We start from the raw sequence: 14,924 nt of genomic DNA, 5'->3' as shown, positions 1-14,924 counted from the left end.
ATTTACTGTAAATCGATGTGGTAAATTGGTAGGAAAGCATTGGTAATTGATATAGGCGCTGCGTTGCATTTTAATTGCAGAGTTGGGTAGGGATAGCAATGGAGACGGGTTCATCAATGCAGTCCATGTTGGTGACCAACATGTAGTGACTGCTGTCATCTCTCGGTAAATGCTGGAAAACTTGGCCCCTGTAGACAGAAAGAGAGAAGATATTTCCAGAAATTGAGGGCAAAGCTCAATTTCATTGAGGGCTGCATCAGCGGTATGGTTGCCCTCAAGGAGCTGTTTGTATCTGGGGAACACTATGTACAGAGTGCAGGGTTCAGGAGTGCATTACATACAGAGTGTAGAGCTGGGGATTATGCTACTTATAAAGTGCAGATTTCAGGATTACGCCACACAGAGTGCAGAGTTTAGGAGTGCGCTATGTACAGAGTGCTGGGTTCAGAGGTGCACTGTGTACAGAGTGCAAAGTTCAGGAGTGCGCTATGTAGAATGCTGGGTTTAGAGGTGCGCTGTGTACAGAATTCAGGGTTTAGGGGTGTACTATGTAGAGAGTGCAGAGTTCAGGGGTGTGTCATGTACAGAGTGCAGGATGGGCAACCACAAACCCCCCCCCCCCAACCCACCCTACCCCAAAGCTTCCTCGCACCTCTCTCTATCTCCTACCTGGCTCGGCTCCAGTACCTCCCTGTGTAGGTGGCACGCCTTGCAGGGAGATTGTTCTTTCTCTCCCTCTGGAGATCCGTCCCCACCATAAGCGTATGCAGGAATCCGGGAGCCGCTGTGCAAAGCTGTCCCTTGTAAACGCAGAGGACTTCTCTGTTTACAAGTAACAGCAGGGAGTGGAGGGTGAGAGCCAGAGGTGGCAGAATGGAGTTCAGCCATGTTCCATGTGCAAAACTGGGGCTGAGGGCCATATAACAAGACCTGGTGGGCCAGATTCGGCCCGCGGGCCTTGTGTTTGATATATATTAGAAGCTACATTTGTAGATCTAAACTATAGAAAGCATTATCTTGCAATTTGGTACAATACAGAATCTGAATATTTAACTTTTTTTTTCTGCCAAAAGATAGTAGAAAGTTTTTTTTTATTTTTTTATAGAATTGTTTGCAGATATCGACATAAATGAGATACAAGCAGTGCTGTGAATGATGTGATCTTTCCTCTACATAGAGTTGCTCACCTCTCCCATTCTCTAATGACTTGTGACTGATGTTCTCTGCATTGATCATCTCTACAAAACCTGCACTTACCCAACATACTCCACTTTATCTTCAGATCCCCTTGGTCCAACAGCCGGTCAAAGGTGAAACTGAAGGCATGGGATCCACGCGATTGGGGAAAAGGGGCTGATGTTGGCGGACACATACGTCCAATCTTACACTGCTGAAATTGTACAGCATCAGTCCTAACCGGGTCCACGGAAGTGCTAAAGAGTAGATCTGTGGAGAACATCAGTAACAAGTAAGTAACCCTATTTTAATTGCAGAACCTACAGAACCGTGCTGTCTTCTCACCTTTTACCTAATTCACCGGCTAGAACCGTACTGCATGTTTGTAGATGGTCCAACCAGCCTAGCTCTTCACACTGTAGAAAGTTTTTTATCTCAAACAATAGGCGCTGGAACTCAACCACAACCCCCCCCAAACCCCTCCCCCAACACACACCCTCCAAATCCCATCAAATAGTGCAGTGGTTCTCAACCTTCTAGTACTGTGACCCCTTAATAAAATTTCCCAAGTTGTGGGGACCCCTAACAGTAAAATTATTTTCGTAGCGTGGGTTGTCAGCACCCAAGGCAAGACAAGTAAGTTGCACCCCTAGCCCACAGACTTTTAGCGCTTCCTGAGTGCTTTTAATGGCAACTATAATCACAGGTAGTGTTACTCACTGTATCTCCGGCTTCACTGTGTCTCCGACTTTTTGGTGTCTCGTAGCAGTGACACCTATGCCAAAATCAGGAGGTCTCCTCCAGCCCCTCCCACTTCACATTCCTCACCAGTCAGCTGACCTCTAGTCTCTGCCCCGCAGCCATGTCATCAACTGAACGGGCGCCTGCGAAGAGGCTGAGTAGGCGGCCGTGGGCTCCAGGAACAGCCCAGCTGGGTCGGCCACAGGCTCCAGAGATAGCCCTGCTGGGCGGTTGCAAAAAGGCTGGGAGAGCAGTGCGGGCTTCACGAACAGCCCAGGATTCGATGACCCCTGGCAAATCTTTATTCGACCCCCAGGTTGAGAACCACTGAAATAGTGGGTGTGGTCAGATTTCACAAACAGTAGGAGGGTCTTAAAGGGGCATTAAATACCAGGATTGCATTACATACCGAGTGCAGAGTTCAGGTGGGTTATACACAGAGTGCAGAGTACAGGGGTGTTACACATAGAGTGGAGAGTTCAGGGGTGTTACACATAGAGTGCAGAGTTCAGGGGGGGTTACACACAAAGTTCAGAGCTGTCACTTGTAAACACAGAAACCGGACTTCTGTGTTTACAAGTGATTGCAGTGAGCAGGCACCAAAGGGTCTGAACCAAAGGTGGTGGAACTGAGTTCCACCAACTTCCCCCTGAAAAAAAGCCCTGGATATAAATATACAGAAAATTATTATCTTGATTTGTTGTTATGGCATGGTTTGCTTTTAGGTGTCCTGCAATAGAAAGTGTAAAGAGGAATATTAATACATACCGTATCCTCACACATCACAATTATTGTTATATGTTTATAGTGTAAGACATCTGATCCCTCTCACCCCTTTTAGGAGTGACATGCAGATTTGTAAAAGTTATTTATCACGTCCATGCACTGCTTCTTTCCTCATACACACACTACTTATATGGAAATAATGGAAAGCCGCATTTCAGGATTTTTTTTTTTTATACTCTAAATCAGCCTTCCTCAACCTTCACCCTTGTAATTACTTTCATTTCTCAGGGAACGCCCACAAAAAATAATATACCTGCAAAACTGCTGAGCTCCTATATTCAGAATGCATTAGGCTGGCCACTCAGCACAAGACCCAGAAGCTAGTGGAGATCACTGTAGTTACAGTGTAGTAGCAGTGTAGTAATGGTGTAATAGTGTTGTAGTAGCAGTGGTGTAGTGCTGATGCCTACTTCAGTAATTTCCAGTTTCCTGGTGCATTGGCCAGGCATGGTATATACTGTATACTGTTTGACCCTCAAGGTGGCTGCTGCACCATAGATCATTTTACATTAGATCCCATAGTAGCGCGGGAATACCTACTTTTCCATATACTGTATACAGTATAAAAAGTATTCATACCCCTTGAAATTTCCACATTTTGTCATGTTACAACCAAAAACGTAAATGTATTTTATTGGGATTTTATGTGATAGACTAACACAAAGTTGTAGGAAAATGATAAATGGCTTTCAATTTTTTTTACAAATTTTTTAAAAAATTTTTTTACAAATAAATATGTGAAAAGTGTGGGGGGCATTTGTATGGCGCCCCCCTGAGTCAGCTGCAAGTCTTTGCACATCTAGAGAGGACATTTCTGCCCATTCTTCTTTGTAAAATATCCCAAGCTCTGTCAGATTGGATGGAGATCGTCTGTGATCAGCAATTTTCAAGTCTTGCCACAGATTCTCAATGTGATTTAGGTCTGGACTGTGACTGGGCCATTCTAACACATGAATATGCTTTGATCTAAACCATTCTATTGTAGCTCTGGCTGTATGTTTAGGGTCGTTGTCCTGCTGGAAGGTGAACCTCCGCCCCAGTCTCAAGTCTTTTGCAGACTCTAACGGGTTTTTGTTGAAGGCTTAAAATGTCATACTTGGGAGTTATCCTTTCACTCGTTTACATGAGGTCTCACTCACAGCCCTATTCATTGTACCAGAGCCGTGAGCAGCACTACCATCATTAGCAGTTCCTGCTGATAGTAAAGCCTTTTATTGAGGTGTAAAGATTCCATATAGTCTCCATTATATCTCATATTAGACTTCATAAGGACCGATGAACAACCGTTTAGTAGTTCCCATCACAAGTCAATGCTGGTTTTGTAGGATCATTGGTAAGATTTAACAATTCCCTGTAGGCGCCATTATATCTCTTATATCAGACTTGAAGGTGACGGATGAACCTCTTATGTGGTTCAGTGGTTCCTATCCCGTGCTGGTTTTGTAGGACCATTGTTGAGGTGTAATGATTCCATGTGGGCTCCATTATATCTCCTATATCAGACTTGATGAGTACAGACGAATCTCCTATAACAGTTCAGTGGTTCCCATCACAAGTCAATGCTGGTTTTGTAGGACTATTGAAGTGTAATGATTCCATGTAGGCTCTATTATATCTCTTAAATCAGAATTGATGAGGGACAGATGAACCTCCCAAAACAGTTCAGTGGTTCCTATCACAAGCCCAAACTGGTTTTGTAGGACCATTGTTCCGGTTTAATGATTCTCTGTGGGCTCCAATATATCTCCTATATTAGACTTGATGAGTACAGATGAACCTCCTATAACAGTTCAGTGGTATCAAAACCAGTATGGACTTGTGATAGGAACCACTGAACTGTTTTGGGAGGTTCATCTGTCCCCGAGTCCCCCATCAATTCTGATATAAGAGATATAATGGAGACAATGCTGGTTTTGTAGGACCATTGTTTGGGTGTAATGATTCCATGTAGGCTCCATTATATCTCTTATATCAGACTTGATAAGGGTGGATGAACCTCCTTTAACACTTCAGTGGTTCCTATCCCATGCTGGTTTTGTAGGACCATTGTTGAGGTGTAATGATTCCCTGTGGTCTCCATTATATCTCCTATATCAGACTTGATGAGTACAGATGAACCTCCTATAAAAGTTCAGTGGTTCCCATCACATGTCAATGCTGGTTTTGTAGGACCATTGTTGGGGTGTAATGATTCCCTGTAGGCTTCATTATATCTCTTATACCAGACTTGATGAGGATAGATGAAGCTCCTATAACAGTTCAGTGGTATCAAAACCAGTATGGACTTATGATAGGAACAACTGAACTGTTTTGAGAGATGCAGCTGTCCCCAGGTCCCCCATCAATTCTGATATAAGAGATATAATGGAGTCAATGCTGGTTTTGTAGGACCATTGTTGGGGTGTAATGATTCCATGTAGGCTAAATTTTATCTCTTATATCAGAATTGATGGGGGACCCGGGGACAGATGCACCTCCCAAAACAGTTCAGTTGTTACTATCACAAGTGCATACTGGTTTTGTAGGACCATTGTTGAAGTTTAATGATTCTCTGTAGGTTTTATTATATCTCTTATATCAGAATTGATAAGGGTGAATGAACCTCCTATAACAGTTCAGTGGTTCCTATGCCGTGCTGGTCTTGTAGGACCATTGTTGAGGTATAATTATTCCCTGTGGACTCCATTATATCTCCTATATCAGACTTGATGAGTTCAGTGGTTCCCATCACAAGTCCATGCTGGTTTTGTAGGACCATTGTCAGAGTTTAATGAGTCCAGTTTAGTGGTATCAAAACTAGTATGGACTTGTGATAGGAACCACTGAACTGTTTTGGGAGGGTCACCTGTCCCCGGGTTCCCCATTAATTCTGATATAAGAGATATAATGGAGTCAATGCTGGTTTTGTAGGACCATTGTTGCGGTGTAAGAGTCCATGTAGGCTCCATTATATCTCTTATATCAGAATTGATGGGGGACCCAGGACAGATGAACCTCCCAAAACAGTTCAGTGGTTCCTATCACAAGTCCATACTGGTTTTGTAGGACCATTGTTCCAGTTTAATAATTCTCTGTAGGCTCCATTATATCTCTTATATCAGACTTGATAAGGGTGGATGAACCTCCTATAACAGTTCAATGGTATCATTGAACTGTTTTGGGAGGTTCATCTGTCCCCGGGTTCCCCATCAATTCTGATATAAGAGATATAATGAAGTCCTTGCTGATTTTTTAGGACCATTGTTGGGGTGTATTGATTCCATGTAGACTCCATTATATCTCTTATATCAGAATTGATGGGGGACCTGGGGACAGATGAACCTCCCAAAATAGTTCAGCGGTTCCTATCACAAGTCCATGCTTGTTTTGTAGGACCATTGTTGAGGTTTAATGATTCTCTGTAGGCTCCATTATATCTCTTATATCAGACTTGATAAGGGTGGATGAACCTCCTATAACAGTTCAGTGGTATCATTGAACTGTTTTGGGAGGTTCATCTGTCCCCGGGTCCCCCATCAATTCTGATATAAGAAATATAATGAAGTCCATACTGGTTTTGTAGGACCATTGTTGAGGTTTAATGGTTCTCTATAGGCTCCATTATATCTCTTATATCAGACTTGATAAGGGTGGATGAACCTCATATAACAGTTCAGTGGTTCCTACCCTGTGCTGGCTCTGTAGGATCATTGCTGGGGTGTAATGATTCCATGTAGGCTCCATTTTATCTCTTATATCAGACTTGATGGGGGACCCGGGGACAGATGAACCTCCCAAAACAGTTTAGTGGTTCCTATCACAAGTCCATACTGGTTTTGTAGGACCATTGTTGAGGTTTAATGATTCTCTGTAGGTGCCATTATATCTCTTACATCAGAGTTGATAAGGGTGGTTGAACCTCTTTTAACACTTCAGTGGTTCCTATCCCGTGATGGTTTTGTAGGACCATTGTTAAGGCGTAGTGACTCAGTTATACCTCTTATATCAGACGTGATGATGACATATTAACCTCCTATAACAGTTTAGAGGTTCCTATCCCGTGCTGGTTTTGTAGGACCATTGTTGAGGTTTAATTGTTCTCTGTAGGCTCCATTATATCTCTTATATCAGACTTGATAAGGGTGGATGAACCTCCTATAACACTTCAGTGGTTCCTATCCTGTGATGGTTTTGTAGGACAATTGTTAAGGCGTAGTGACTCAGTTATACCTCTTATATCAGAAGTGATGATGACAGATGAACCTCCTATTGTTGTTTAGAGGGTCCTATCCCGTGCTGGTTTTGTAGGACCATGAGGCGTAATGATTTCCTGTAGACTCCATTATATCTTTTATATCAGACGTGATGATGACAGATGAACCTCCTATAACAGTTGAGTGGTTCCCATCACAAGTCCATACTGGTTTTGTAGGACCATTGAGGTTTAATGATTCTCTGTAGGCTCCATTATATCTCTTATATCATAATTGATAAGGGTGGTTGAACCTCCTATAACACTTCAGTGGTTCCTATCCCGTGATGGTTTTGTAGGACCATTGTTGAGGTTTAATTGTTCTCTGTAGGCTCCATTATATCTCTTATATCAGACTTGATAAGGGTGGATGAACCTCCTATAACACTTCAGTGGTTCCTATCCTGTGATGGTTTTGTAGGACAATTGTTAAGGCGTAGTGACTCAGTTATACCTCTTATATCAGAAGTGATGATGACAGATGAACCTCCTATTGTTGTTTAGAGGGTCCTATCCCGTGCTGGTTTTGTAGGACCATGAGGCGTAATGATTTCCTGTAGACTCCATTATATCTTTTATATCAGACGTGATGATGACAGATGAACCTCCTATAACAGTTGAGTGGTTCCCATCACAAGTCCATACTGGTTTTGTAGGACCATTGAGGTTTAATGATTCTCTGTAGGCTCCATTATATCTCTTATATCATAATTGATAAGGGTGGTTGAACCTCCTATAACACTTCAGTGGTTCCTATCCCGTGATGGTTTTGTAGGACCATTGTTGAGGTTTAATTGTTCTCTGTAGGCTCCATTATACCTCTTATATCAGACGTGATGATGACAGATGAACCTCCTATAACAGTTGAGTGGTTCCCATCACAAGTCCATACTGGTTTTGTAGGACCATTGTTGAGGCGTAATGATTTCCTGTAGGCTCCATTATATCTCTTTTATCAGACGTGATGATGACAGATGAACCTCCTATTGTTGTTTAGAGGTTCCTATCCCGTGCTGGTTTTGTAGGACCATTGTTGAGGCGTAATGATTTCCTGTAGGCTCCATTATATCTCTTATATCAGACGTGATGATGACAGATGAACCTCCTATAACAGTTGAGTGGTTCCCATCACAAGTCCACGCTGGTGATGTGCAGATCATTCAATGTAACATGAAACAGAAGCTGCCCTTTGCTCACCTTTTTGTTCTTTTTGGTTTGGGTCGGGATTTCCGTAGACGAGACCCTATGACTACACAAGTTATTCCTCGCTCATCTACAACACAGGACTTGGCCCGTACTTGTGATTCTGCTGAGTTTCTTCTCCTCTGTGCCAATAATCTGTGTTCCCGGGCGGTTTTCAGTCAAACACACCAATGAAAATCTGTCTTCAGATGGCTGCAGGTCATCATGTTTTACAGCTATGTGAACTCTGGCAATAAAAAATCACTGATTAGACTCTCAGGAACGACAATCAGTCCGATTTAATATCTTATTTCAACCGTTATGCAACTCAGAGTTTATAATTTCTGCTCCATAGTTCACAGGGGTTCAGTCAAGCTGTTACAGCGTCCATTTGGTGCTCAGATTTTATCAGCAATTTGGAAATGTGAACAAAACAAAACTTAACAGCTCATTAAAATAAAAACGCTAAAGAGCGGGAGGGACTGCTCACTATAACTGTATCCTGCCAATATGAAGACTATCCTCACAAATAAAAGCAGACATCAAAGGTTACAGACAAACACTGGATCGCAGTTCATAAAATGATTGAAATGTTTTATAAATTTTCTTTTTATAATTTTACAATTCAAATTAAAACAGAAATGTTGCAAGATGAAACAATAGTGATTTCATTTAAAGAGATTGCACAGTGCTTTCAGTCTAACACTGGGAACTAGCTGACAGGAGGAAAACAGACAGGAATTATTTTATCACTGCTGTTCCTTCATTGCCAATGACGGGCATGGGCAAGACTAGGCATGAGCCAGATGTTCGAGTCGAACGTAACGCGTGCGCCTCCCATGGAGGCGAAATCGGATCTCGTCTGCGTGTTTTTCCGTATCGAGGAAGGATTACATCGCTGGAATAATTTTTTCCTTTTTTAATAAAGGACTTTTTTTGGTGAAATGGTAGGGGTACAATGTACCCCATTACAAATTCACATAGGGGGGGGCAGGATCTGGAGGTCCCCTTTGTTGAAGGGGGCATCCAGATTCCTATAAGCCCCCCCACCCGCAAACCCCCACAACCACCAGAAAAGGGTTGTGGGGATGAGGCCCTTGTCCCCATCAACATGGGGACATCCTCCCCATGTTGAGGGCATGTGGCCTGGTACGGTTCAGTAGAGGGGGCACTCTCTCCTCCCCCCCTCTTTTCCTGCAGCCTGCCAGGTTGCGAGCTCAGATCAGGGTCTGGTATGGATTTTTGGGGGATCCCTACGCCATTTTTTTTTACATTTGGTGCAGGGTTCCCCTTAATATCCATAACAGACCTGAAGTGCCTGGTATGGAATTTGGCGGGATCCCAAAGCATTTTTTTTATTTCGGTTCGGGGGTTCCCCTTAATATTCATACCAGACCCAAAGGGCCTGGTAATGGACTGGGAAAAGGGGGGGGGGGCATGCCGGTTTTTTCAATGACTCTTATTTGTATTGCTGGGACCCGACAAAACATTACAGCTGCGATCAGTTTTGAATGACTTTTTTTCCTTTAGAAATGTCATTTTATTGCAGGGACAGTTCTAAACACAGGAAATTGCACCACTTTACAGGCATACTATAGACACTCCCCAGGTACGAAATTTAAAGGAATATTGCCTCATCATTGGTGTCAGTGGGGAGAATAGTGTCCCATGATTGGCGTCAGTGGGAGGAATATTGATCCATCATTGGTGTCAGTGGGGAGAATAGTGTCCCATCATTGGTGTCAGTGGGGAGAATAGTGTCCCATCATTGTTGTCAGTGGGAGGAATAGTGTCCCATCACTAGTGTCAGTGGGAGGAATAGTGCCTCATAATTGGCATCAGTGGGAGGAATAGTGATCCATCATTGGTGTCAGTGGGAGAAATAGTGCCTCATCATTGGTGTCAGTGTAAGGAAATTGTGCCATATCATTGGTGTCAGTGGGAGGAATAGTGTCCCATCATTGCTGTCAGTGGGAGAAATAGTGCCCCATCATTGAGATCAGTGGGGGGAATAGTGCTCCATCATTGGTGTCAATAGGAGGAATAGTGCACCCTTGTTGGTGTCAGTGGCAAGAATTAGGCCCCATTGTTGGTGTCATTCTGAGGAATAGTGCCCCAAATAAGTAGGAGGAATGTTGACCCAAGGGATGGCTAAAGGCAAGTAAAGGGCTGGATTGCAGTTTGGAAACCACTGGTATAGCACATGAGCAGGGAAATAAAATCCAGCACATAGATCTCTACAAAGGTTCTAGAATAATGGTAGGGGGAGGAACCTGTTCATATAATGCCATAACTGAAGTAATGGAGTTGGGAGTAATAATGCTTTTAACATCTGGGCTCCATAGTGCTCCATGATGGACCTCTATAAGTGACTTTAGGACAATGCCATGTTTGTATCCTATGTTTGAATTCCTTTCCAGCAAGAGCACTTACTGAAAGCCATAAGTGCATGGAGCATTTATTGCATGTTTGTCACATATGTACTGATATTAGGAGTAAGTTGTAGTGTGAACGATGTCCTTTTGGTAATTAAAGTTTGTTTGGTTGTTTTGCAGTTTCATGAGAGTTGCTGGTAAAGCGGTGGATGCAGTTACCTGGCAACAGTAGGTATTCAGATTTTTATTTCATTCCTTCTTGTTACTGTAGACTGGGCTCATACTGTAGTATTGACTAACCCCAACCCTAACCCCAACCCAACCCTAACCCAACCCAACCCTAACGCCAACCCTAACCCAACCCTAACCAAACCCTAACCCCCAACCCTAACCCAACCCTAACCCAAACTCTAACCCTAACACATAACCCTAACCCCAACCCTAACCCCTAACCCAACCCTAACCCTAAACCCAACCCTAACCCCAACCCTAACCCAACCCTAATCCAACCCTAACCCAAACCATAACGCTAACACATAACCCTAACCCCTAACCCTCACCATAACACTCAACAAGCTGTACTGGAACGGGACACATTAACGTGTGACACACAGGACAGAGACATACCTGACCTTCTCCGCTACGCTCACAGAAAAAGTCATGGCTTTAGGCTGCCCTTTAATGACCTTATCCCACTCCGGTCCAACATCCCAATGTGATGCCCAAGTTAGGATCATTTACCCCTTTTTACAGAAAAAACATCAATTGCAGCCATTGTGCCCATCAAACGCAGCCACTGTGCCATCAAACGCAGCCACTGTGCCGTCAAACGCAGCCAGTGTGCCATCAATTGCTGCCAGTGTGCCCATCAATTGCTGCCACTGTTCCCATCAATTGACGCTACTGTGTCCCATCAATTGCTGCCACTGTTCCCATCAATTGCTGCCAGTGTGCCCATTAATTGCTGCCACTGTTCCCATCAATTGCTGCTACTGTGCCCCATCAATTGCTGCCACTGTTCCCATGAATTGGCGCCACTGTTCCCATGAATTGGCGCTACTGTGCACCATCAATTGCTGCCACTGCGCCCATCAATTGCCGCTACTGTGCCCCATCATTTGCTGCCACTGTTCCCATCAATTTCCGCTACTGTGCCCCATTAATTGCTGGTACTGTGCCCCATCAATTGCTGCCAGTGTGCCCCATCAATTGCTGCCACTGTTCCCATCAATTGCTGCTACTGGCACCACAAATGAGACTGCAGGTCAGATATTTTCAGTTTTACAGGAGTTACGTATATCTGATGAAACAATCTGAGCTGGATCTCCATATCCTTTAAAGAAATTACTGAAGACCTGTAGGTTTTTTTTTCTAATTCAGACCATACAATCTCTTACAGTATCTTATGTGAACGTCTGTCCTTTTCTATGAGATATTTATTATGCTTTGTGATAAAGCAGAGTAGTACAGTCTGTTTTTAGGAGCTTTTATTTAGTATAAGTTTTCCCAGTTTGGTTGGAGCTATGGTAATTTTTGCTAATACACAGTGTGCCTTCGTGGCACGGTGAAGTAGAATATAGCTTGTGGAAGATCAATGAGGTTTATTTGAGTTACTGAAATTATTTAAATCTTTATTAACAAAACATTGCGTGTAAATATTTCACCCCTGATTACTCCATTTGGGATGCGAAAGTTTGGAGATATATGCCTTGTACACACGACCAGTTTTCCCGTCGGGAAAACTGCCATGACAGCTTTTGGCCGGGAAAACTGGCCGTGTGTAGGGGGAAAAAGCTGCTGAGCAAGTTTCTCGGGTTTCCCCTTGGTTTTCCCGGAAAACCGATCGTATGTACACAGCATAATTGTTTGTTTCAAGACGATTGTTTGAAGGACCTGAACCGTCATCCTCATGAGACATAGTTTGAGAGATGAGTTTATCATTGGTGATGGTCCTTTCCTACAGACAAGGTTCCATTATACCTCAACGACATGGAAGAGAGGAAAAAATTGTGAATAAGAATGATTGGTGTGTCCTCTGTTGAATCCGGCACCTCATCCCTATAGGTTATAGTATAGGGTTGTGAAAAAAATGAAAGGGATTATAGTGGTGCCTTAAACAAGTCACAAAAAATTGTAGTCAAATCCGTGAACTAATTACCTGTATGTATCTTTTAATAGATTGTACAAAATACATTGATTGATTCATACCCCTGAGGAAGGCAAGGATTTGCCGAAACATGTCGGGACTTTGTAAAAACCCATGTCAATTCTAGTCTACCTTTAATGTTTTTAAACCATTTTGTACTATCAATAAAATGTTTATACCGTATTTATCGGGGTATTGCGCGCTCCGGCGTATAGCGCGCACCCCTAAAGTGGACCCGCATTCCTGTAAAAAAAAACATTTTAGTACTTACAGTTTTGGTGTCTTGCGCGGCGTCCATCGGCGACCTCGCCGGGTCCGGCGTCAGTCTGCGGCTTCGGTGGTGTCCTCCTCGGCGGGTCCGGCGTCCTTCTGCGGTGTCCTCCCCGCTCGATCCCCGCTTCCCACGCTGAGTTTGAACTACTGCGCCGGCATATACCGAGCGCAGTACACTCGGGTATAGTCGGGCAGGCTCGGCTCCTCTCGCGGTCACGTCCTGTACGTCCAGGACGTGACCGCAAGAGGAGCCGAGCCTGCCCGACTATACCCGAGTGTACTGCGCTCGGTATATGCCGGCGCAGTGGTTCAAACTTGGCACGGGTATCGGCGTATATCGCGCACCTACGATTTTTTTCCCCTGCTGTAGCAAATTGGATCATTCTCTGCTGGGGTTTTTTGCCTTCATCTGGATCAACTGTGGGTATGGAGTTGGGTGTATGGGATTGTACTGTGTTTTTTATTTTGTTTGTTTATTTTTTTTTGTGGTTGGACTGGATGGACTTGTGTCTTTTTTCAACCTTTTTTCAACCTGACTAACTATGTAACTATGTAACAGTAATGCAAGGCTTTCTCCATGGTGTGGAGTGTCGTGCTCGCCCCCTCCCTTGGACTACAGGAGAGTTAGGACGCCCACTAACACACAGCTCCTTTCTCTATCTGCAATGTAGAGAGTGTCCTGACTCTCCAGTAGTCCAAGGGAGGGGGCGAGCACGGCACTCCACACCAGGGAGAAAGCCTTGCATTACTGTGTGGAGTTGCAGACAGAAGAACAGGAAGTGAGGATTTCTCAGAAGAAATAAGGACATTTAAAAGCAGCATTAGAATTCTTCTATAGCCTATGGGCGGAGCATTTGACCGGAAATGTCTGCTTGTGGTGATCGTATGTTTTCAGCTGCTTCGTCGAATCTTCATGACTCTATAATGTCAAATCTTTTCTCTCTATGTCGAATGGCTTATGGTGTCTGAACGATGCCGCAATCATACATTTCCGGTCGAATGCTCCGCCCACAAGCTATAGTAGAATTCTAATGTTGTATGTCAAATCTTTTCTCTCTATGTGGGATAATCTTGGACTAATAGAGTTAAGGTTAGGCACATTCAACCGCAGATTCGATAGACACAGATCGCTATTGTCACCGTCATGTCGAACCTTCTATCTATATCGAACTGTTGACGCAACAAAACCAAAATAAATCATTTTTTATGTCGGATCTTTCGGATTTCAGACTCTGCACATTCGTTATCGTTAAAACAAACGCAAAAATCCCCGATATTCGGACGAAAATGCATTTGGACGAAAACTAATGCACATGTCTATAAAGAACCACAATTAATGGAATCTTCTCTTCCATACACACAATAGTCCCTTGGCCTTTCTACAGTCCCTAGGATGCCGAGCTCAGCTGGCAAATTTTTATACTGACCTCAGATGTATTTAAAGTTGAACACAAGTCTTATTTTACAAATCATAAATAACAACCACACATTAGGTCCCCCCAATAAAAGAAAGTAATCTACTGCTCAGTCTAGGGTTGTCATTATTTCTTCCTTTCCCGGGGCCTGCACTCTTCTTTACTCCTGATCCAGCCCTTGACTTGCTGATGTATAGTGCAGGACCACTGGTCCTACATTGTATGTGATGATGTCGGTGAGGTAGAAGTTGCCCTACTCGAGAAGGAGGCACTTTGTAAGACCAGGTGAGGCAGCCTGTGGGACGGAGGAATAAGGCAATTAAACTCTATATTACAAGTCCCCAGACTTAGTAAATGGAGAGGGGGCACCCATATGTGATTATTATTCGCTGAATAGACACATGCAATTCATTTAGTTCCGAATTCGTTTTTTAACGAATTCAGACAAATTCGTTAATTTGGACATATCAGGACAGTTTAACAAATTTTTCTGAATATTAGTAAATTCGTAAATGCTTAAATTCGTACATTCGTAAATTCGTACATTTTTGAATTCGTACATTCACACATTCGTACATTCGTAAATGCTTAAATTCGTA

General features: G+C 43.4%; 1 protein-coding gene across 1 annotated transcript in view; it reads left to right on the top strand.

Moving 5' to 3' along the window:
- Positions 1–14,924, top strand: part of HPSE2 (heparanase 2 (inactive)) — a 320,113-nt gene that overhangs the window by 214,768 nt on the left and 90,421 nt on the right. Inside the window, exon 6 of the mRNA XM_040361286.1 lies at positions 10,672–10,719. Coding sequence (XP_040217220.1) covers positions 10,672–10,719 — 48 coding nt within the window. The remainder of the gene's footprint in view (positions 1–10,671; positions 10,720–14,924) is intronic.

Source organism: Rana temporaria, chromosome 8 (assembly GCF_905171775.1).
Source record: "Rana temporaria chromosome 8, aRanTem1.1, whole genome shotgun sequence".
NCBI lineage: Eukaryota > Metazoa > Chordata > Amphibia > Anura > Ranidae > Rana > Rana temporaria.
Note: the sequence above shows the minus strand (reverse complement) of the source record. Positions and strands in the feature narration are given on the sequence as shown.